Source organism: Sander vitreus, chromosome 15, assembly GCF_031162955.1.
Source record: "Sander vitreus isolate 19-12246 chromosome 15, sanVit1, whole genome shotgun sequence".
NCBI lineage: Eukaryota > Metazoa > Chordata > Actinopteri > Perciformes > Percidae > Sander > Sander vitreus.
Genome location: NC_135869.1, coordinates 26450859 through 26475407, shown reverse-complemented (window position 1 = coordinate 26475407; position 24549 = coordinate 26450859). Strand labels below are relative to the sequence as shown.

Here is a 24549-nt window from a genome sequence, read left to right as displayed (position 1 = left end):
TCCGCAGGTTTTGCTCAGCTTAGTTTGCTTTCAAGGGATATTTTGGATATTTTGAAATGGGGTTGTATGACATGCTTATCCATAGTCCGTGTATTAGCCACAGTAGATGACTCAGCACGCCCCCAGTTTGGAGAAACAGACCAGAGTACCCAGACGAAAGCAAAGCAATCTACGGGGATGGGGGCAGCAGCAAAAACACAAACACCTAAAAAAACTTTAAATCTGTTCAGTGTATGCTATATTTATAATATTTCCACCGCTTTATCGTGCAGTCAGACAGCCCTTTCCTTTGGCATTACATTTTCTCAACCGTACAACTTCCGTATACCTAACAAATCAGCTGTTTGGCTTAGACTCTCAGCAGTTTATGGAAGAGACAACAAATACAAGCAAATAAAAATGAGTGATTATGACAGCAACGACGAAATGTTGTTCACTGTGGAGACAGGAGGAAACCTTTATGAGCCAATAGAGTATACAGAAGAAGAACCTTGCAGAGAGACTGAAAGAGAGAGAGAGGGGAAACGTGTGTGGAAAGGAAAGGTCTGTCTGACAGCAAGGTAAAGCGGTGTAAATATTCTAAATATAACATAAACTTAGAAATAGATTTTTTTGTTAAGGGTGTCCTAAAATCTGTTTAGCTGCTGCCGCCTTCCACAGCAGCACGTTGCTTATTTCCCGTGTCGGTTCTCCTGCCTGCTTCTCCAAACTGGGGGGCGTGCCGACCGCCATCTACTGTAGCCAACACACCGTCTATAAAAAAAGTACCTCATACAACCCCACTTCAAAATATTCAAACTATCCCTTGAAGCTGAGCTGGCCATTGTGTGGGCCATGTCAAGTCTTGCCTTACTCTGCAGTTGGTCTCAATTTGTCTTTATTGTCACTTCTTTGTTCCTGTCTGGACTTTAAAGTGCTCATATTATGCTCATTTTCAGGTTCATAATTGTATTTAGAGGTTATATCAGAATAGGTTTACATGGTTTAATTTTCAAAAAACACCATATTTTTGTTGTACTGCACATTCCTGCAGCTCCTCTTTTCACCCTGTGTGTTGAGCTCTCTGTTTTAGCTACAGAGTGAGACCTCTCACTTCTGTTTCATCTTTGTTGGGAGTTACACATGTGCAGTAACTAGGTAAGGACTACTAGCCAGTCAGAAGCAGAGTATGAGGGCGTGCCCTGACAGTACCTAGGTAAGGACTACTAGCCAGTCAGAAGCAGAGTCTGAGGGCGTGCCCTGACAGTACCTAGGTAAGGACTACTAGCCAGTCAGAAGCAGAGTATGAGGGCGTGTCCTGACAGTACCTAGGTAAGGACTACTAGCCAGTCAGAAGCAGAGTATGAGGGCGTGCCCTGACAGTACCTAGGTAAGGACTACTAGCCAGTCAGAAGCAGAGTCTGAGGGCGTGCCCTGACAGTACCTAGGTAAGGACTACTAGCCAGTCAGAAGCAGAGTATGAGGGCGTGTCCTGACAGTACCTAGGTAAGGACTACTAGCCAGTCAGAAGCAGAGTATGAGGGCGTGCCCTGACAGTACCTAGGTAAGGACTACTAGCCAGTCAGAAGCAGAGTATGAGGGCGTGCCATGCTAGCAGCTAGGCGAGCATTATAATGTGTGTTCCAAAGTGACCACGTTTGTCTCTGAAGTAAAGGCTGGACTACAATAGAGCTGTTTGGAGCAGTTTGTGAACAGTGTTTTCTGTTGGAGATGGTAAGTCCCTTTGGGGTGGACTTTGGGCTTTTTCACTTTGTAAACCTATAATGTGCACAAAAAGATATATACAAAAAAGGAAAGGGAAAAACCCAGAAAGCATAATATGAGCACTTTAAATGCGGGGTTTTGTTGCCATACCTTGCCTTAGAGTCGTATTTCCCAGTGGTTCACTGTTCTTTCCCTTCACTTCCTGTGGATTTATTGCATTGTAACTTCTAGACTAGGGAACATAGTGCTCAATGTTTCCCCTCTGAAAACACCATCAAATAACTGTCGAGCTTTGTTTCCCATAATGTACATGTTGTCTGCATTGTGGCAACCCAAAAAAGACAACGTTCACCCGTTACCTTAATGCGTCTTTTTCACCTCCGTGTGCACACACATCCATACTTATTCCTCTGTGCCTCTTAATATTAATTACGGCAGATCAGTGGAGAACGAGTGCGTGCATGTGTTGTGCTCGCTCGTCTGTGTGTTCAGGAAGAGCGCGACCGAAAGGGATACGTGCCAGATGTTTTAGAAATGAGGTGGATTTCACTGGAACTTAACACATTCCCAGGGATGTTTGCTGGAAAGAAATTCTTCCTCAACTGTCGAGCATGTTCTCGTGTGTGTGTGTGTGTGTGTGTGTGTGTGTGTGTGTGTGTGTGTGTGTTGTGCATCTGTAAACACCATGCATATGTAGATGCTGGTGTGTTCCACACTGGTGAAGCTGGTGATTTGCAAATTTAATTTAGTCGACGAGGCACCCAGAAGGTTTGTCCTGCTCCCTCCTCGGTTTCCTGGTGGGCAAAATAGTTTCAGCTCAGTCCTAAAAGTGATTCAGGGTGATACTTCACATGGTGTGTGTGTCTGAGTATGTGAGGCATGGAGGGGGTGGTGCTGAATTGGAAGTGGCTGCAGATTGAATGGCTTTGGCTGCAGTCTGCCACCACCATGGGTGTGTCTTTGTCTATTTGTGTTAGCAGAGTAAAGTCTGAGCACTCTCACCTGCACATGACGGGAGCGGGCAAGTCAGGCACAGAGAAAAGGCACAAACAACCGGCCCGGGCTGAAAATACAGATTGTTTTTACTCATCAATCAATCTGCACATTTATTTTGTTGATTTAATCAATGATTTGTTTGGTCTAAATGTTAGAAGAAGGTGAAAAAAGCCTCTAGTTTGAAAGAGATTCTCTCTCTCTCTGTCTCTCTCTCTGTCTCTGTCTGTCTCTCTGTCTCTGTCTGTCTCTCTGTCTCTCTCTCTGTCTCTGTCTGTCTGTCTGTCTCTGTCTGTCTCTGTCTGTCTGTCTCTCTCTCAGTTGACCACTGAGACATATATTATGAAATGGTTTTACTGGTCTGGCCCACTTGACATCAAAGTGGGCTGTACTAAACGCCTGGTCTACTCCTGGTTTTTTTTTGTGTGGGTGTTTTAAGCCCCCAATGTCGCCCTCCAGGCAGCGCTGCCTGGAAAGCACTAGGATTAGGCAATGGTTAGGTTTTGCGATCGCCTTTTTATTGAACATTTGACATGAACAACATAAAGCCTAGAAAAGCTGAAGAGACTACAAGACACAAACGGATGAATTGAAAGAGAAACGGATCAAGAAAAGGAAAGAGACGAGATGAATTATATATCTTAAATATAATCTTATCTCAGTCAAGTTACTTATAGTCTCGTCTCTATTCCCAATGAACCAATGAATCAGCCACATACTGTACATCCAGACCAATTAGTGTCTCTAAATAAACACTGTCACAGAAATAAGCTAAGCCCAAACTGTGTTCCCATGTGCCTGACTCAAAGGCTGCAACTGTAATTCCAGACTCCCAGGTGGTGGCTGAGCCTCCTCATCCGTCCCCGCATACACAGGAGGAGGGTGTAAGCGTCTGTGCCTCATCGCCTCGGCAACCGCCTCCATGGCTCTCACAGTAGATCAACAGGGTCCCATCAGCAGGCTGCTTTGGGAAGGAGACGGAGACAAAACATCCCCTCCTCTAGCTCAGCGACTGAATTTTGTAACGCGTGACATCTAAAGATACAATAAGTGTTCATTACTGTTCATAACGCTTCAACTTCAAACCCATAGCGAAGGAGTTGCTTCCTCTGCTGTTGCGGATGAGATGTTTTAATACTCAAATCAATGAAATTGTATTTATAGTGTTAAATTATAACAGACGTTATCTTGGAACACTTTACAGATGGAGTATGTTTAGGCCACACTGTGTAATTCACCCCAAGAGCAAGCATTTGGTGCGACAGCGGGAAAGAAAGAAGTCCTTTTCTATCCATTGCGTGCTGTTTAAAATGCTGTCTAATTGTGTAAGAGATGGTTTAATTTGCACCAAGGTTGACTGCAGCACAGTTGTTCTCATTTGAATCCTGAAATAGACACACACACAAAATAAAATCCTGATTCACTGCTTGTGATTTTAATGTTTATATTAAATTAACCCTCGACTCTTCCTTTTCCTTTTTTCTTTCCAGTCCTCTGCGCCAAAAACCTGGTGAAGAAGGACTTTTTCCGTAAGTATCTGCCAATCGCAGCCGTATATATGATAAACCTGTACAGTATGTGGGTATATACAGTAATATCTTCACTGCAAAGACCTTTTGAGATGGAGAAACGTGGGCCGATAAAGTTTGGCTGCCGACAGCCTTTAACGGCACACTAGGATCTAGACATTTGGCCTTTTCAACGGATGTGGATGGTTAACAATATATGTCCTTGTCCGTGTTGTTCACACAGTGCCCCAATTAGGCCTGTCGCAAGATGCAATAAATCAATTAATTACATGATAAATAAAAATGAGCCCGATAACTTTTAAATGGAAGTTATCGCGGCCGGAAAAATTTCCTTTTTTTTTTTTTTTTTTGGTGGTTTTGTTCATTTATTGTGGCTATTTCATATGTCTTCCAGTGTTAAATATTCTTTAGAAATAAAGTGTATTGATCTTTGAAAAGGTGTACCTGCATTATTATGCCATTATCATTACATTAGATGAAAATGGTCTCAGAACGACAAACGGCAAAATGAGTTATCGTGACAGGCCTAGCCCCAATCACTTTAAACCTAAACACACAGACCAAGGAAAAGTCATTACTGACATACTGTAACGCTGATTAAGTTTTGTAAAATGTCACTAAGATACAGTGACTGTACTTTATTTCCATTTTGGACAGAATTTCTGCAAACACTTTGCATAAATAACACCCAGTAAATGTTCTTTCCACTAAGACTTAATACCTCGTGTGTGGGTGTCTTTAGTGTTTGGGTGTGTTTGGGTCAGGCTGTCATGGTGAATGAGCATGTAAAGGTCTTCTGCTCACTCAGGTGGTTTCTGTGGTGCCCATTCCTGCCATTCCAACGCTGTGTGTGTGTGTGTGTGTGTGTGTGTGTGTGTTCCATTATGTGCTGTGTGTCTGTTATTACGTTGATGTGTCTGAATGATTCTCTTTCTAATAATATAAAACAAAGACACAATACTGCTGCAGCTCATACCGTATGTTACCACAAGCAAACATTTCGTATTTAAATAATCACTCACGAAACTTCGAACGGATTTTTTTTTTTTTTTTTTGTGTGTGACTAATCATTAATCTGCTAATAGATTGAGCAACAATCATGTGGTATATTTTCACACCAAACCAGCTTATTGTATTAAAGGGTAACAACTTTGGTATTTCTTTAACCTGGACCCTATTTTCCCATGTTTTTGTGTCTAAGTGACTGATGGGAACAGTTATTTTAAGTTGGTCCAGTAATAAGATATACCGCTGCTGACACAAGCTGCAATGTAACGTTAATTGGCATTGCGCATCTTCAATTTCTGTCCACTAAAAGTTCTGTTTTTGCCACTGACAGGTCTCAGGTTATTATTCTAAATGTCTGACAACATTATGAAAAGGATCCCTACAGAGATTGACCTTTTTTTTCAAAGATTATTTTTTGTTTGTGGCCAGGATAGCTCACTTGGTAGAACAGGTGCTCATATTCAGAGGTTTGTGCCTCGACGCAGAAGGTCCAGGGTTAGAGTCCGACCTGGGACGATTTCCTGCATGTCTTCCTCCTCTCTACCCCTTTCATAGCTTTCCTATCCATTAATTTGTTTAACATGAAACAGCCCCGAAATGGCCATCGCCAAACCCACCAGACTCCCTTAATTCATCCATTTACATGTGAAAATGTGCTGGCTCTATACATGCTAAAAGTATTTAAATGGAGTCTGGTGAGTTAGGCGATAACGATTTCGGGACCGTTTCATGTTAAACAAAAAGGATCTTTTACACGTCATTTAGCTGACGCTTTTATCCAAAGCGACAGCTATATATCAGAGGTCGCACGCCTCTGGAGCAACTAGGGGTTGAGTGTCTTGCTCATGGACACATTGGTTGATGTATCACAGTGGGATTCAAACCTAGGTCTCCCACACCAAAGGCATGTGTCATATCCACTGCGCCATCACCACCACCATCTTATTCTTTAAAGTGCTCATATTATGCTTTCTGGCTTTTCCCCTTTCCTTCATTGTGTTATATATCTTTTTGTGCATGTTATAGGTTTACAAAGTGAAAAAGCCCAAAGTCCCCCCCAAAGGGACTTACCATCTCCAACAGAAAACACTGTTCACAAACTGCTCCAAACAGCTCTACTGTAGTCCAGCCTTTACTTCAGAGACAAACGTGGTCACTTTGTAACACACGTTATAATGCTCGCCTAGCTGCTAGCATGGCACGCCCTCATACTCTGCTTCTGACTGGCTAGTAGTCCTTACCTAGCTACTGTCAGGGCACGCCCTCATACTCTGCTTCTGACTGGCTAGTAGTCCTTACCTAGGTACTGTCAGGGCACGCCCTCATACTCTGCTTCTGACTGGCTAGTAGTCCTTACCTAGCTACTGTCAGGGCACGCCCTCATACTCTGCTTCTGACTGGCTAGTAGTCCTTACCTAGGTACTGTCAGGGCACGCCCTCATACTCTGCTTCTGACTGGCTAGTAGTCCTTACCTAGGTACTGTCAGGGCACGCCCTCATACTCTGCTTCTGACTGGCTAGTAGTCCTTACCTAGGTACTGTCAGGGCACGCCCTCATACTCTGCTTCTGACTGGCTAGTAGTCCTTACCTAGGTACTGCGCATGTGCGACTCCCAACAAAGATGGAACAGAAGTGTGATGCCAAATGTAAATACATATATATTATGACAGTTATGATCCTGAAAATGAGCATAATATGAACACTTTAACAAAAAGGTCTATCTCTGTAGGGATCCGTTCCATAATGTTGTCAGACACTTAGAAGAATAACCTGAGCCTGTCAGCGGCAACAACAGAACTTTTAGTGGACGGAAACTGACTGTGCGCATTTGCCCTATAGTATTACATTGCAGCCCGGTTTCCTGCTGCTGGTTACAGCTCAATACTGGACCCATTTCAAAGATTTTTGTTCACATTAGTCACTTGGACACCAATGCATGGGGGAATAGGGTTGAAAAATACCTAAATTACCACTTAAGGGCAACAAATTCAATACATCTTTAGTTATCCACAACTGTACTTTTGTCTCCAAAGGATCTCATATTGGAATCAAAATACAAGAGAAGAGAAAATAAAATAAAGGAAGTAAACAATGAGTATTGTGTGACTGGTCTGGTCCCGAAGCAGAAGAACAGTGTTGTAGACACCGCAGCATCTGCGTTGTGTTTCTCACCATTTGCCATGCAGCAGGCTGCCACCGCTGTGTAATGTTGTCATTTGTGTCTTGTTAAAATTGTGTATCTGATATTTGTCCTTGGTGAATGTGGCTGAGCGTTTTCCTCTCTCCCCCGCAGGCCTCCCTGATCCCTTTGCCAAGGTTGTTGTGGACGGTTCAGGGCAATGCCACTCTACAGACACTGTGAGGAACACACTTGACCCCAAGTGGAATCAACACTATGACCTGTGAGTCCCAGACACGTTAACACACTCATTACTCAACATCTGTTTTCAAAGGCAAAAAAAATTGGTTTATTTGAATACCTCCCACCTTCCTAAAGACTTAATCTGATTACAAACAGCAGTCTGAGGCCCTGCTTGGGCCATTACAGTGCCTCGCAGTTTTTATGTCTTTCTTTATTTAACCTCAATAAGTGAGCACACGGAGAAGTGTCGGGCTGTGTCATTAACAGAACCTAAACAGTAACAGATGTAAACAGCTCTCGCATCTGGTCTCTCACTTATCTAGATACTCCGTAATGACATAACCCTTCAGCACCAGTATAGAGTCTAAAACCGTCCCTCTTAGAGCAGTGTTTAAAGAAACCGAAAAGGATGGCGTCTCCAGTAGTATTTTCTTCCGTTGACCGAAACACATGTATGTCTTGTTGTACACTGATTGCCTTTCCCAAAGATGGTTTGTCCTGTGAAAGTAACCTGGAAAAAAACACACACAAAAAAAAACCCAGAGACAGAGCGCGTGAGTGAAAACGTGAGAGTGAAAGTTTCCAGTATTCGCCCGGGTGTTTATCCAACCGTCATGCATAGCCAACAGCGAGAGGAAGCACATGTCTCCGTTTGTTTGGTTGCTGGGGATACAGGACCCTCTCTCTACATTAGCTGCTCCTGTCACTTTTGACAAGAGGGAAAAAGTCACACGTGTGTGTGTGTGTGTGTGTGTGTGTGTGCGTGCACACCTTTTTTTTAAAGATGGATCGATGGAGAGGAGAACACAGACTCAGCGGAGGCTCAGTGGAGCTTCTCTGCACTTATTTGTCCCAGGAGTCCGCAGATGTGTCAGACTGGAATTTATGTGGAAATTACTGGTGTTACTGTGCCAGTTTAACACCGGTGTACCCCCTTTTACTGTCTGTAGTGTTTGTCCTCATGACCAGCAGGATTCTCAGTTGGCGTGTTGGAGGAGAGTGGTTTTAATTGAGCAGGCTAGAAAGCCGTCTGGCTGGCTCACACTTATTAAAATAGGGCCTCCAACACCTGGTGTTCCGACTACAGCCTGGTGCATTTAAGCTGTTGGCAGTGAATCTTTTTTTCCATTTGATCGTATGTGATCATTCGAGAGCGTAGAAATACTGTGCAAGAGTGTGTGTGTGTGTGTGTGTGTGTGTGTGTGTGTGTGTGTGCGTGTGTCCAGGGTTTCATTGGTCACAGCCGACAAACTGGCCCGTGAACTGTGACCCTTCAGCATTGTTGCAGGAGGGGGGGGTGGCATGCCAAGGATAGCAGACAGTCTAGCTGGCTGCCTGCCTGCCTCTCACACTCATTTTGCCCTTCACCAAGTGTGTAAAAACAGACACTAACAACTACAGGATATGCTTGAAATTTCAAGGTCCCATATTGTGCTCATTTCATCAGCGTCATACTTGTATTTTGGGTTTCTACTAGAACATGATTACATGCTTTAATATTCAAAAAAACACTATTTTTCTCATACTGTCTGTCTGAATATACCTGTATTCACCCTCTGTCTGAAATGCTCCGTATTAGCGCCTGTCTCTTTAAGCCCTCTCTGATTGGTGAGCGTTTCCAGGACTTGCTCATCTGTGCTCTTGGTGTCTCTGCCATTTCAGCCGGGGAATGACTGTAATGGCAATGTAGCAGCACCTTCTACCGATATAGAAGGTGCTGCTACATTGCCATTACAGTCGTGGAAACGCTGACCAATCAGAGAAGAGGGAGGGGGTATATGTATGTATGTATGTATGTATGTATATATATATATATATATATATATATATATATATATATATATATATATATATATATATATATATATATATTAGTACCTTATTAGCGCCTGTCTCTTTAAGCCCACAGCAGTTTATGAATACGGGTTTATGAATACGGGCTGTGTGGATTTCTCTGTGGATTGAGCATTTTGATACTCACAGTATTTCTAAAGCACCTCGACCTGCTTTATAATCAACAAAGACATGGAAAGCTCACTTTTATTTTACAATACTGGACCTTTTAAGTATACATTAGCATAACAACCACTCCTGTTATCACTTTAAAGGACAAGGACACCGAGATTATTAGTAATGTAATGATTTTTTCAGAGGATCTTCATAGTGAGTGTTATGAAGTGTTTTCAAGCATTTTGGAGTCTCCCTCCAGTGTGCTCTCACTCATCCCATTTGGTTAATTAGGAGTTCTTCAAATATGGCATTATTAAATTATACATCTGCACTGTTAAGTACCCAGTGTTGCAGTCTAGACTCAAATTATTCACGCCCACTCATCCATCCATTTTCCTCCCACCAACGAGGCTGAATTGCCATGGAAGCACCCAGTAAAGCAGCACCCCCATTAATGGCTTTATTAGATCCTTAGTGTTAACTATGTCGAAGAATTAGGAGGAAAAAAAATGAAGTGCCACAATGCAGAGGAAGCATAAGAGATCTGTTAGTCTGGCATTGCCAGACCTTCCTCCACAGCGCCGCGGAGGGAGGGTCTGGCTAGTCCACACAGCATTCTGGGATGGGAGAAAAAAAACGTGCTCTGGTTTATTGGCATTTCTTTAAACCAATCACAATCGTCTTGGGCGGCGCTAAGCTCCTCACGGAGCCACGGTGCCTCTGTTAAATAGCCTCAGGAAGGAACTTGTTTTGGTGGAACGTGTACGTTCAAAGGTTGTTTTAGTCGGTCAACAGAAAACTGAGATTGGACAGATAGTCTAGCTAGCTGTCTGGATTTACCCTGCAGAGATCTGAGGAGTTAACCATAGTCCTCACAAATCCACCGGAGGTTAGAACGCCAACACAGAGACAGTGGAAGGGGACGGACATCGGACGAAAAGACATGCATACGGCGGAATTTCCGGCAGCACTGGAGCAATCCCAGAAGTTGAATGTCGTGGATATAGACTAGAGATCTGTCAATCAATTTGAGAACATGAGCAGGTCCCAGTCCCTTCTGGTGAATGTTAGTATCGGGCCTTTCCCTTTTTGTTCTGTTTGTATCTCAGATGGTGACTTAAGTGTTGCTGTAATGAAATGTTTTTCTTTCCCTTTGACCATATGTTCTTGGCAGTAACTTTAGAGAAAAAGCTATTAAAATGGTGCCAAAGATGCCTCTCGTATGAATACAGTCTGCCAAATAAAGGGATGTATTTAGAAAGCACATCTGACTCTTTAAATCGGCTGCTTTTTCCTTTTTATTGAAATTTTCCCATTGTCTCTCGTGCGGCGTGTGTGTGTGTGTGTTATTGCCTATGACTGGTATTAAAAATCGTAGCCAGACTAATGAATTTTATTACGTGGAGGGTGATCCAGATGACTGGGGTTTGGTTATAATACTTCCCTCCCGTCACGTCTGTCTGACATTGCAGCTCTCTCCCATCGCACCCCAGACAGGCATTTGGCATTGACTCAAAATGTCCAGACGTCTTACTCACAGACCCATTGTTTCATATCCCTTTTGGTAAGCAGCATGATAATTACAGTGCAACGCAGTTCTGCGAAACGGCACAGATGATTAGTTTTCAACTGAAGGAGGGAGCCCAACCGAGCAGATGTGCCACAACAGGTTCACATGGTGAGATTTTATCACACTGCACTCTCGGCCTTGCCTGAAACACGAGGGGAGAGAAGAGAGCAAGTAGGAGACAGACGTAGGCAGTCAGGAAATAATCGGTCTGTCTCATCTTATTCTCTAAATGTCTTTGGCTGTCTGTATACAGTTACCTGCCCATGTTCTTAAACATTGACCTGATTTGCATGCGCATAATATTTCGTTTTTTTGGCCTTATTCTGAAAAAGACAATACTCCAACTAAGCTGTTAACACGGCTTATAGATGGACCTTTTTTAGACCATCGCCAAACTCACCAGACTCCATGTAAATAGTCAATACTTTTAGCGTGTATAGAGCCAGCATGTTTTCACAGGTAAATGGTTGAATTAAGGGTTTATTTCAACCAACGTGGTGATTGTTGGAACGGTGGGAAGACAAACCAAGGCGGCTTTTGATAGTTTTTTGTTTTTGTCTTTTACAATGATACAATTACCGTTTATTTACATGGAGTCTGGTTGGTTTGGCAATAGGGATTTTGAGGCCGTTTCCTGTTAAACAAAAAGGATCTTACTCTTTGACAACATTATGGAAAGGATCCCTACAGAGATGGACCTTATTGTTAGGCACTTAATAATCTGAGCATGTCGGTGTCAAAACTAACGTACGTAAATTGAAGGTGCGCAATTGCCCATTAACGTAACATTGCAGCTTGTTTTAGTAGTCTATAGTCTCGCTTAATACTGGAGCAATGTCAAGGATTGTTGTTCCCATCAGTCTCTTAGACACAAAAACATAAAATAGAGTCATAAAAAGAAACTGAAGTTATCCTTTAACATTGTAAGAGGGCATGCCTTGGCAGAGGTCTGCGCCCTCCGAGTGCCTTCTAGTTATTGATTAATTGCCACCTCTTCCAATGTGATGTTCCTTTTCTCCTCATCAGTTCAAGCATATCCGTCTCCTACTCCATGCAACTTATCCACAACGTCTTCAGTTAAGAATGTCGCCTCATGTGGCAGGTTAGCTCAGTGGGTAGAGCAGGCGCACAAGTGCAGAGGTTTAATCCTCGACGCAGAAGGTCCAGGATTCGAATCCGACCTGTGACCTTCCTGCATGTCTTCCCCCCCCCCTCTCTCCCTTTCATATTTAGCTTTCCTATCTAATAAAGGCAGAAATGCCCAAAACAAATGTCGGATCATGTAGCAAATACTACTTTCCAGCAGACGTGCATTCGGGCTGTCTCATATGTTTACAGTTTAGTCTACAAACTGCTTCAAAATAGTTTACTCCGAAGGCAAACAACCCTTGAATTATATAATATAACTGATATTACAACCCTCCACATTTGACAGCAATTTGATTGATGACTGTTTATACCCGATTACATTTTCAATTAAGTTCGTTTAATCAAGCTGGTCATATGCTTTTCGTGTGTTAGGGAGAAATAATTGCCTTCATTTTTCTTAAGATGTCACGTTAATAAACACAATCGAAAAGGGGCTCGACAAATGTAGACCCTTTCCACAGTCTGACTGAATTCTAGAGTTAGTTTAGTTGCAGTTAGTTGTGTTGCTGCTCATCACATCACTGTAGCTAAATGTCATGTCAAGGGTCTACTGCAAGTCTTCTCTGTCACTCCTTCTGATATGTGGGCAGGGCTGATGCCGATCAGTGACTCACAGGATCCCAGTCTGCTTGTGGTGCTCTGTCTCAGACGCTTAGGGTCAGATTTACACGTTGAAATCCACTGTCTGGAAAAATCCCTCAGGCACCCCACCTTCCTCTTCCTCTTCCGCCTGCATGTCCCGACTGTGTCTTGTAATGTGTCCTTGGCGAGGAGACAGTTTCTGTGGGGGGGATGCGTGTCTCCCTGCATTGCCGGGAACATCCTGAGTGTCGACACACTAGCTGTTACATTTTGACATTTACCAGCACGTCTCCTAACAGATTTAGTTAGATGAGCAATTATGTTTTACATAGTTCATAGTACGCAGCTCCACCTCGTCGTCGGTCCACGCTAATAAATCCCTGCTCTTACTTTTCACCATTGTTGTTCTTTCTTCAAAGTGTTTTCAACTTATACATTCATGATTTTCAACCTGAGAGTAACATCAGACAATCTGCTTCCTGTTTAAACCGGCTCACATACCCAGTGTGTGTGAATGGTCATGTGATATGTGATGTCAGTCAATAAAATTTTATTTATAGTATCAAATCATAACAAGAGTTATCTGGAGACACTTTACAGATCTAGACCACACTCTATAATTTTCAAAGACCCAACAATTCCAGTAATTCCCCCAAGAGCAAACATTTAGTGCGACAGTGGCGAGGAAGAACTCCCTTTTTAGGAAGAAACCTGGGACAGACCCAGGCTCTTGGTAGGTGGTGTCTGACGGTGCCGGTTGGGGGTGTGATGAACAGTGGCAATAATAGTCACAATAAAGATAATGGAACAGTGACTACAAATGGTAGTCGTAGTAGTTCATGTCATAGCAGGGCACTGCAGGGTGTTACAGGATGTAGCGTGGCACAGCAGAGCATAGCTGGACGTAGCAGGACGCAGCAGGGTTCAGCAGGACACCGCAGAGTGTGGCAGAGTGTAGCAGGGAGTGCAGCAGGACCACGGCGACAGCTGCAACCAAGATCTTGGTGCCATCCTAATCCAAGGAAATATGCTGGGCGGGTCGTGTTAATATGGACTTTGTCTCAAAACGTTGTAGTGTAGATGTAGCCTATGACGAGTAAAGGTGTCACAATTTTGATTTTAATTCGAAATCGACCGAAATTAAGTCACAATCTCGAACTTCGCATTACGAAATGGAATCGTCGATGCTGCCACGCCCCCATGTCACATCCGGTCGGCTTGCCAAGCGGAAAAAAACACGCGTGTTGAAGTGCTGTGACAGCGCTGTTTGGCTTAGTTATCAATGTCATTAGCATCGTGGCTAACACTATTGTTACTTTTATTTTTTTGACAAATCGTTTGGCTGTGCTTGATGTCATTGTGCTAACCGAGCACCGTTAGCCTTTACAACAGAGCCGCTTCAATACACTTGTTAGATGTTACATTACAGAGTTCTCTGGTGATTTGTGTTTGTCGCCGTGTGCTCGTGATGGAATATAATGTAAACAGAGAGCGGCGTGTCGGAAATGCAATGCGCCATGACGTAGGTCCCCTTCAAGGCCAGGCTGATGTTGGGAGGCCCTCTAGTGGACAGAACGTGTAACAACAACCACATGCTTATAGTGGCATTGACAATGCATAAGCCTGAGTATTGTAGTAAGTATTAATAACAGGCTGCATTTGAGCATTAAATCTTCGAATATTATTCAAATAATGGCATAGCAACCTGTGCTTTCAAAAAAAAAAAAAAAAAAAGTTTAAATCGAGAACCGAACCGTGACCTTAGAATCGAAAATGTAAACAAATCGAGGATTTGGAGAATCGTGACACCCCTAATGACGAGCTTATCATTGTTGAATATCAGTTATGTTTCCTTCTCCCTTTCCCCGCAGATACATCGGGAAATCCGATTCTATCACCATCAGTGTGTGGAATCACAAGAAGATTCACAAGAAGCAAGGGGCTGGGTTCCTCGGCTGTGTCCGCCTTCTGTCCAACGCTATCAACCGCCTTAAAGACACAGGCTGTAAGTGTCAGTATTACTCCATTTTTTTTTTAATTATGTTTTGAAATCATTAAACTGGTCACTAGTGGAAGAAGCAATGTTGTGTATTAAAGGTATCCTGTGGAGTTGTTGACCACTGTACTAGCACTACAGAGCAATGTATATACAAGCTGGGTTCCCCAAAAAATGTATAATGTCTAAAGGCTTTAGGCTGCCCTACGCGTTATTGCAGGCCCAGTTTAATATGCAACTTCATTTTATGCAACATATGTAGTAGGGGGTCCCTGCTCGGTCTCTCTTTCAGTTAAGGGGTCCTTGGCTTAAAAAATGTTGAAGACCCCTGATATATGATATAAATAATTGGATTCTGCACTTTTGCTTTTCACTTTGACACCAAATCCTCCGCCATCATCTAGTCGGTCTGAAATCGGACTCCTGCCACTCTGTGGTGTGACGCTGCTGTACGGAGCGACACTGTCACGTGGGCACTGATGCACACAAAAAATGATCTAAATTGGTTTTATTTCTATGAAATAAGAAAGAAGACGGTGGAGGCGATGGGCGATAAATGTAATCAGTGTGTGCCCAAACACCGTGTACACCTGTAACACCGACTAGCGCGGCAAGCCTAGGCTCAAGCATACACACAGTGTGTTTTGGCGACCAACACATATACATACATTTTAGTTTGTGCATGAGAGAACTCCATAGGGCACCTTTATCTTTTGAATAGAGTCAGTTGTTCAAAGTTTGTGTCCAGGGTACAAAATTAGCAATATCCACCTGCCAAATGCTGGAAAAATATGCAAGTGGCTGGTAGAAGCTGCACTCACCAGCCAAAAAAACACAACTGTAATCTAAAGTGGCTGGTAAAATGTGAACATTCACTAGCCAATCGGCTGGTGGAAAAAGTTAATTTAGCACCCTGTTTGTGTCCTACGATGTTACCTTCCTTTCATCCTGCATTCTTAAAAAGCCTAAATGCTGAAAACATATGTCTGTGCTGTTTCACTCCAAAGATGTTGTTTTACAGCATTGTTGTATATTGGCGTGATGATTAAATCACTATGGATGCAGTCAGCTGTAATGCAGTACTGACACCTAGGACCCCCCCCCCCCCCCCTTCCTCCCCCAGATGGTCTTTTGTTTTGTTCCAAAAATGTAATTGTAGTTCAGTTGCAGCACAGATTTTGTTGCCAAACTACACATGACTTGTTTGTTTTACTTGAGTGCGCTATTTATTTGTCTCAGTTCATTATTCCCTCTACTGGGGTGGAGAACAACTCTTGAATTATTAATTGTAGTTCTTCATGCCCTAATGGTAAAATGAGGCCGTATCCATCAAGCTGGCTTCATACCTGTAGTGTGATAAGAAGCAGAAGTTAGAACCACAGTGCTGCTGTCGGGCCTGAGTGACACAACATAGAGTAGCTCCTTTTTTAGTCCTGTCCCCCTCACTAGGTCTGACAGAGGCCAGAGCTGTGTGTGTGAGAGGGGTCAACACTCTGCCCTCTGCCAGAACAGGAAGAGCCAATCAACATCGCCCTGCAATTACAGTCAAAATGTCTCATGTCAGAAGCTAACTGGATAAATGAGATGGAGGCTTTAGTAAACTTAAAAAAAAAAAAAAAAAGACCGTTGTAGCAGCAAAGCTGGAGCCTGGAGTGACTTAGCGAGCTGGTACCGGCTTCGCCGAGGCCCGCAGCCGCGTAGGCAGAAACGGGGGGAAAAGGATCCCAGCGCCTTTTCCTAGAAGCCCCTCACACTTGTTTTCCTGGAGCGACACAGGAAACCTGAACCTTGTGCCACAGCTGTGAGTGGTTTGCCTGTGCATTTCCTTTCTCTCCTGGCCTCCTCCTCACCCCTTCAGTTTCCCCTTCAGTCTCCTCCATAGACTGGCAACATGTACACACACACACATCAAATGCCATTGTGACTAACCTCCCACTATCTCCGTCTGCCGATCTAGACAACCGGTCATTTCAAGCAGACGTGCATAATTGTAGAGCTATTAAAGTGTAGATTTGTTGTGTTCTCTCTGTTGTGGTCGCTCTCCCCCTGCGAGTATTTGTCATTCTTTTGTTGTTTTTTTTGTGTGCATTTACCAGCAGTTGCAGTTTGTCCCCTCCACAGGCCTTAGAGAGGGCACCGAGTTGACTAAAACATTTGTGTATAATTGTAGAGCGTCTTGGGGTTGACTGTAACATTTATGTATAATTGCAGAGTGTCTGCGTCTTTGTGTATATGACTGCATTTAAATGTATGCATCTCAAAGTGAGTGCTCTTTTACATTTCACTGTCTTTGTGTGTGTGTGTGTGTGTGTGTGTGTGTGTGTGTGTCTATGTTTTCTCTGTGGCTGCTGACCTCCGGCCAGCCTTGTAACGGTTTGACCATTGCCTGTTTTGGTCCCTGTTTAGTCTAGACAGACATCCTGAGCTGATCTGCATGACACCCAGACAACAGAGAGCAGATAGTGGCATTTCTTATGTCTGCAGGCAACTTGGACAAGTTTTTCTTTCCTTTTCTGCCTGATCTCTTTCTCTCTCTCTCTCTCTCTCTCTCCCTCACTCTCAAATTCCGCAGACTTTGAGAAGTTCAGACAAAGAGTTTCCAGACTTTGGCAGAGGTTCATGTCCATGCTAAGACCGAGCGGAATAGTGCAGGCTTTGTACTGAAATTTGTCAAATGTTTGACCTCCGCATTTGAACTGAAGCCTGCTCTGTAGCGATGCGCGGTGAGATTTTTACAGCCCGTGGCTGTTCCACAGACCAGACCATCTGTTCCAGGGCACAGCCAAGCTGTGGTCTACAGACAGAAGAATGAGAGACGGATAATGAGGGAGAGAGGAATTGAGTCTGAGTGATGTAAATGATACAGAGCAATGGGACTCGTCCAAAGGAGGGAAAAAAAAAAAAAAATGCATCCCAAACACATGCTGGTTTGCATGTAAATCCCTGACACTGATGAATTCTCTCTCGTCTCCTCTTTCTTTCATGTTTATTCTCATTTCCTGTTTGTCTCTCTTTCTCTTCACTTTGGCGCTCCACTTCTTCTTTTCTGTCCTCTCTCTCTCTCTCTCTCTCTCTCTCTCTCTCTCTCTTTCTTTCCACAGACCAGAGACTAGACTTGAACAAGTTGAGTCCCAATGACAGTGACACAGTCAGAGGCCAGATAGTGGGTGAGTACGGATGGACGCACGAAAACAGGGATGCGTTTGGAAGCACGCTAAAGATTTGGAAAAAACGGTCCCTTTTAATTAGAAAGTAAATGGAAGCTACACACAAACCTAATCCCTAAAATGGTCTTTCTGGGCTAATTCCCACTGGCTGTCTTCGTCACCATGAGGTCAGATGTACAGCATGTTGTCCTTCATTCACTGTGTATTAAATGTTCAAGGAGGGTGGCATACTAAACCACTAATGGGCAGCATTTACAGCAAAAGGAAACTCGCTTAAAGCCAAGGTTGACTATTTAAAAGTCATTTCAGTATTTTCTTTAAAATTATCTCGTCATCTTTGATTAGTTGCTTTGACAGTTCTTGTAGTAATCATGGAGCTTGGATATATATATATATATATATATATATATATATATATATATATATATATATATATATATATATATATATATATATATATATAGATGGATATCCTATACAGTGTTTCCCCTGGGTTGACTGCTTTAGCCTGGTGGACCGGGATGGGGAGGAGAAATTCCGTTCTTAATCCAACACTTGTTTTTTATGATTGACACTTTTTATTTGATTTTAGTTTTTTGAAACAACATGCAAAACAACATGCGAAACATACACTTTATGACGTGAACATATAAGAGAGCTGAGCCAGAAGGCAAAGCTCTCAATCGACCGGTCAGTTTTGGTTCCTACCCTCACCTATGGTCATGAAGGTCTGGGTCATGACTGAAAGAACAAGATCCAGGGTACAAGCGGCCGAAATGGGTTTCCTCCGGAGGGTGGCTGGTGTCTCCCTTAGAGATAGGGTGAGAAGCTCAGTCATCCGTGAGGAGCTCGGAGTAGAGCTGCTGCTCCTTCGCGTCGAAAGGAGCCAGTTGAGGTGGTTCGGGCATCTGGTAAGGATGCCCCCTGGGCGCCTCCCTAGGGAGGTGTTCCAGGCACGTCCAGCTGGGAGGAGGCCTCGGGGAAGACCCAGGACTAGGTGGAGGGATTATATCTCCAACCTGGCCTGGGAACGTCTCGGGATCCCCCAGTCGGAGCTGGTTAATGTGGCTCGGGAAAGGGAAGTTTGGGGTCCCCTGCTGGAGCTGCTACCCCCGCTACCCAGCTAAGACCCCAGATAAGCGGAAGATGGATGGATGAACATATCCTCCACCCCCACGTTTTTTTTTTTTTTTTTTTTTACAGATTATTTTTTTGGCCATTTTTTTTTAGGACAACTTAGACTTGAAAGGGGAGAGAGGGGGGGGAATGACATGCAGCAAAGGGCCGCAGGTCGGCGTCGAACCCGCGGCTGCTGCGTCGAGGAGTAAACCTCTATATATGGGCGCCCGCTCTACCAGGTGAGCTAACCAGGCGCCCCACAAAATTTAAGAAAAGATGACAACACTCATAACATGTAAGACAATATAATAAATAACCAAACAGACAATAAACTGCAAAACAAAACATGTATATGTTATAACGCCATAAGCACATAGTACACGTCTCTCCCCAGCACAAAGCTTTTTAGGAGCCCTCCAGAAAGTTCAGGTACTTTCCCCATTTTCTAGTATAGACATCCAATCTGGCAAACCGTTGGTATGACATCTTTTTAAACGCTGCAACCCTAGCCATCTCACAAGCCCTCTCCTGGATGGACGGCACCCCTTCATTCCTCCATCCTCTCAAAAGAATCTGTCTGGCTATCATTAAACTAGTTTGGACTCAATTTAACACTTCCTGAACCACTCCTGACATCGGCATGAATTGGATCCTTGGATCCCTTTTAATGCTGGTTCGCCCGTTACTCCTGTTATTTCCTTACAAGCAGTGTAGCATTTAAAAGGCAGTTTTTTTTTTTTTTTAAACGGAGTCCGGGGTAGTGATCGCTCCACACAAAACGATACATAACATCACCATTCCAGCAAACTTCACAGCGAACAACGAGGGTAAAACGGCATCACCGATCTGTTTTTAACCGAATATTCTCCAGCTCAGCTAAAAACACTGAATCCGTCAGCCCGTTAGCGTGTCGTTCACTACCGAGCCCAAAATATGTTCACTTCACCTGTTCAATAACCTGTAGATAACACACTCGTCTGTTTCCTCACTGCAGTGCGTCGCTGCAGAATGAATGTGATGTACACATCAGAAATACTCTTTGAGTGTGAGACTGTAGTCTGCCAAATGTTGCCCATTTCCTCCTGCCTATTTTCTCGTTGCTCAAAAAAGCCTCCCCAGTCTTCATATAAAATGTAGCATTAGATTTCATAACACCGGACCCTCCCCGCAGAAGGAAAAGATGAAAATGCAACTTCCCTTTTAACCAGACCCTCCAGGATACCACTGATAAAAAATGTAACCCCATTCCTGTTACTCATAAAGATATATAGCTCCATTTTGTGCTTCGATAAAATATCTGCGCCTGCACTGTAATCTGCTGTCTAGTAATAGTGCGTGCATCTGTCTGCCATATGTTGCTGCAGTGAGCCTGCAGTCTAGGGACCGGATAGGCTCAGGAGGCCCTGTGGTGGACTGCAGTCGGCTGTTTGACAATGATCTCCCAGATGGGTGAGTTGAGTTTGGGGGGGAAATCTTGTATCATCTCAGGAGGAGTTTTTTTTTGAGAAGCTGTTGCAAATCCTTAACAATAACTGCTGCCTTCGAGTACGGGGGTAACGCAACTGTGTCCGTGCTTGGACACTTTTGGGCTAACGTTTTATCAGAATATCGGTTTTAAATACAAGTATAAATGATTGTGTAATGTTTTCAGTTGCGGTTTTTTGCGATACCAGTATTGGAAAAGCCTCCGATACTGCCTAAAACGCTGGTATCAGCATCTGAAAGTACTGGAGATTATGCACCGATCCGATACCACGTAATTTAGCTCTGAAGAAATTCTATCCAAGCTATCCAATCTGGCAAACTGTTTCTGTGACATCTTTTCAAACGCTGCAACTCTAGCCATCATCACAAGCCCACTCTTGAATTGACGGCACCCCTTCATTCCTCCATTCTCTCAAAAGAATCTGTCTGGCTATCATTACATTTGGACACTTTAAAGTTCCTTTGACTATTAATCAGTTACTTTTCGAAATCCACATAAACCTCTCCTTACATCGGCATGAATTGGATCCTTATCTAAAAAGAAAATCTGTGCCTTTTAAAGCTGGTTCGCCCGTTACTCCTGTTATTTCCTTACAAGCAGTGTAGCATTTAAAAGGCAGTTTTTTTAAACTGAGTCTGGCTCAGTGCTCACTCTACATAAAACGCTACATAAGATCAGTTTGCTGTTCTATCTCATCAAAGTCACTTTTAAACACTAATTAGAGATGTAAATGTCCATCTTTATATATAACAATTCACACCTAGATTCTAAGATGTGTACAAAATACTTCTATTTGCACTTTGGGGGCGATCGCCCAAAAAAAGCACCGCAAAAAGACAGGAAACGGCGTCAGACCGGCTGTGTCCGGATATAGCCAGTAACCTTGCAACCTTGGTGTCCGAACATGGACACAGTTACGGTAACGATGTACGGAATATGATAGTTGCAATGTGGCGAGACAGAGCAGCGAGACAGAACACTACGAGGTGGTTCTGTGGCTGCCTAACCATGTCGGCTCACTGCTGCGTCTGTGTATGTTTCTGCTGCCAGCTGGGAGGAGCGGAGGACAGCGTCTGGACGGATCCAGTACTTGAACCACATCACACGCACCACGCAGTGGGAGAGGCCTACCAGGTGAGTACACTCTGCAGCCCACAGAAACTCCAACCCAGACCTCTTAAATCAAACAGCAGCAGGCCGACCACATCTCTGACCTCAGTGCTCCCAAACTGGCGAGGAGTCTGTCCAAAAAGGGTGTCAGACAGACCGCCCCAGACAGCGGTGTTTAATGGTGTGGAAGAGCCAGGGAAGTCACGGAGCTGACAAGAGCGGGAACAGAGGCATCTCTTCCCAGCTCTGTCTCCGTCTTTAATACTTATGTTTCTGTTTATCACTTAGTTCTTACCAAGCTTTACCTCAGGCAGTCTAACTACCTTTGTGTTTGATGTTTTGTTTGCGTGCTGCCGGTTATGGGTTTCCCAGTTTGCACCTAAAGACTTCCTAAATGCTGCCCATTGATTTGCTGCTGTTTGTGTTTCATTATAAGGGCCATTATCCAAGCTTGTAACTGCAATTTCCCTAACCTAATTGATATCGAATTTAAAAATGTAATCCAATCAAGACTTTGTGAATTGGAATCGAAACGATTTGGGAAATCCTTTCATTATGGTTTCTTGTACTCCCTCTCTTTCTTTCTTACACCCTTACTATTTCTTCTTGGTCTTCTCTGTGCTTCTCTCCTTCCCTCTCGCCCCTCTCAAGGCCTGCATCAGAGTACTCCAGCCCCGGCCGGCCTCTCAGCTGCATCGTGGATGAGAACACGCCCGTCAGCACCAACGGGGCCACGCCTACCACCGTATTGCCGCCCGTCGACGGTGACCAGCGGGCCCAGGAGAGACGGGTCCGCTCCCAAAGGCACCGCAACTACATGAGCAGAACCCACCTGCACACGCCCCCAGACCTCCCTGAGGGATATGGTTAGTGGGAATCCCGCACCACAGAGTGGACTTGCATATAGTATATATACTGTGTTTAAAGGAACACCGTATCCCTGGTGCTGCAAGCAAATCACTCCGTTGGCGTTATTTTGTCACTTATTGGGAGCAGTAGGCTAGATGGAGCCGGTTACCTCCAGGATCTGTGCTAAGCTAGGCTAGATGGAGCCGGTTACCTCCAGGATCTGTGCTAAGCTAGGCTAGATGGAGCCGGTTACCTCCAGGATCTGTGCTAAGCTAGGCTAGCGGTGCGTCAGACAGAGTTATGACACACACGGAGATGAGAAGGGTATGTATGGACTTATCTAACTCTGGGGGATACGGGGAATAAGACAAAGTCCCAATAAGTCGGCGTGTTCCTTTTTAGATAAGATAAGCCTTTATTGTCTCCTATAGGAGAAATTTGTCTTGGGCAGTCGAGAGAACAAAAATGTGCAAATGTTCCATCAGAACAAATTCCTTCCCGAGACTATTTAGCGAGTTACCGTCGCTGCATCCGGAGCTTAGCAACGACCAAGACGATTGTGATTAGAAGTGCAAACAACCCAGAACGTTTTTTTTTTTTTTTTTTCCTCCTGTCCCAGATTGTCATGTAGCACTGTGAAGTCTGGCTACACCACAGATACATTCTGTGTGGCAATGCGAGACTAATCTGACGAGGACGTGGGGGTGCAGCTGAAAAAAAAAAAAACCTTCTGAAACCACGTCACTATGCTATTAATACTGTATGTCTGGCCTTTCCTATCTTGAGGCAGATAAATATTTAATATTGTGATTGCACTAGAGTATGCTGGATTATTTTATCCTCTATGAAAGCCATCTCTACTTCCACTATGAATCCTGTCATCATGATAATGCTGTTGTGTTAATTGCTTCGCTGCTGCCCCCCCTGCCCCCCCTTCAACACTGGGCTCAGTAACCCAGCTCATCTGTCCTCATTCAGTGCAGCGCCGCTCTGATGACACTGCAGCTCCACACAAGGAGCCTGAAATACTGGCTCCATTTTAGACAGAGATCTAGTTGAATTGATCTGGCTGTTAAAGGCTGGCGGCAGCCATTCACCCCCCCCCCCCTCTCTCTCTGTGTTCTCCTTTGTGCACACAGTCAAACAATCGGACACATTCATGTAAAAGCAAACACGCACACAAACACACAAGCTGCGATCCCCCGCACAGCCCAAAGGAGTTTTGTTTATCGTCACAGTAAAATCTTATGTAGGATGTGCGAGCCAGAGCACATCAAATCTTTGCTCTCAGTCCTTCAGATTAGGAGGCTCTCTACACATCTGTCTCGCTCTCTCCATCTCTGTCCTTACTTTCTTACTTAAGTTCCTATAAAAGCTGTCGGCAGCTCTGATTTTTCTCATGTTAGAGCGCAACGGCCAAGATATGTCACCCTGCGTGTCGGGACGTAAACGGTGTTTGCCCTAGGTTTGTGGACGACTTGGGTGCACGTATTTGGCGGGAGGTTTCAGGGGTCCTAGCTAACCTAACCGCTGAAAAATATGCAATTTCACATCATTTTGGACCATTATTATTTCCATATCGGTGTCTAAAACGTTGGAAAAGCTAGAGCAGATAATAAATAAATAAATAACACTCAAAAAGCTTAAAGTCAAAACTTGTTAAAGAAGTCCACAGGGGACCGACTACAACCATCAGATCTGAGAAAAGCCATTAATTAGTTGTGACGCCCACAGTGATTTTATGTTGATTTGGCGTAGGTAGTGCCCAAAACAGCTTAGGTGCTGCGCCTAAGCCTTACAGTAAATATGGTAGGGAAAACCCTGGTCTATTGTGCAGTCATCAGGGTGGGCGTGGGTTTTGGAACTTTTATGTGCACACACACATATATATATATATATGTATATGTATGTGTATGTGTTAAAGCAGGGCGGTAGGTCCAAAGGGATGCCAGAGAAACACTCTCTGGCAGGCTC

General features: G+C 43.9%; 1 protein-coding gene across 2 annotated transcripts in view; it reads left to right on the top strand.

Annotated features, from left to right (window-relative positions):
• The window catches only part of smurf2 (SMAD specific E3 ubiquitin protein ligase 2), a 74811-nt gene that overhangs the window by 28126 nt on the left and 22136 nt on the right, over positions 1–24549 (top strand). Inside the window, exons 2-8 of one of the 2 annotated variants that reach the window (XM_078270296.1) lie at positions 4188–4226; positions 7529–7637; positions 14720–14853; positions 17946–18011; positions 20495–20579; positions 21667–21750; positions 22378–22592. In XM_078270296.1, the coding sequence (XP_078126422.1) occupies positions 4188–4226; positions 7529–7637; positions 14720–14853; positions 17946–18011; positions 20495–20579; positions 21667–21750; positions 22378–22592 (732 nt within the window). Of the gene's footprint in view, positions 1–4187; positions 4227–7528; positions 7638–14719; positions 14860–17945; positions 18012–20494; positions 20580–21666; positions 21751–22377; positions 22593–24549 lie in introns of both variants that reach the window. The other variant, XM_078270295.1, reaches the window with a different exon arrangement.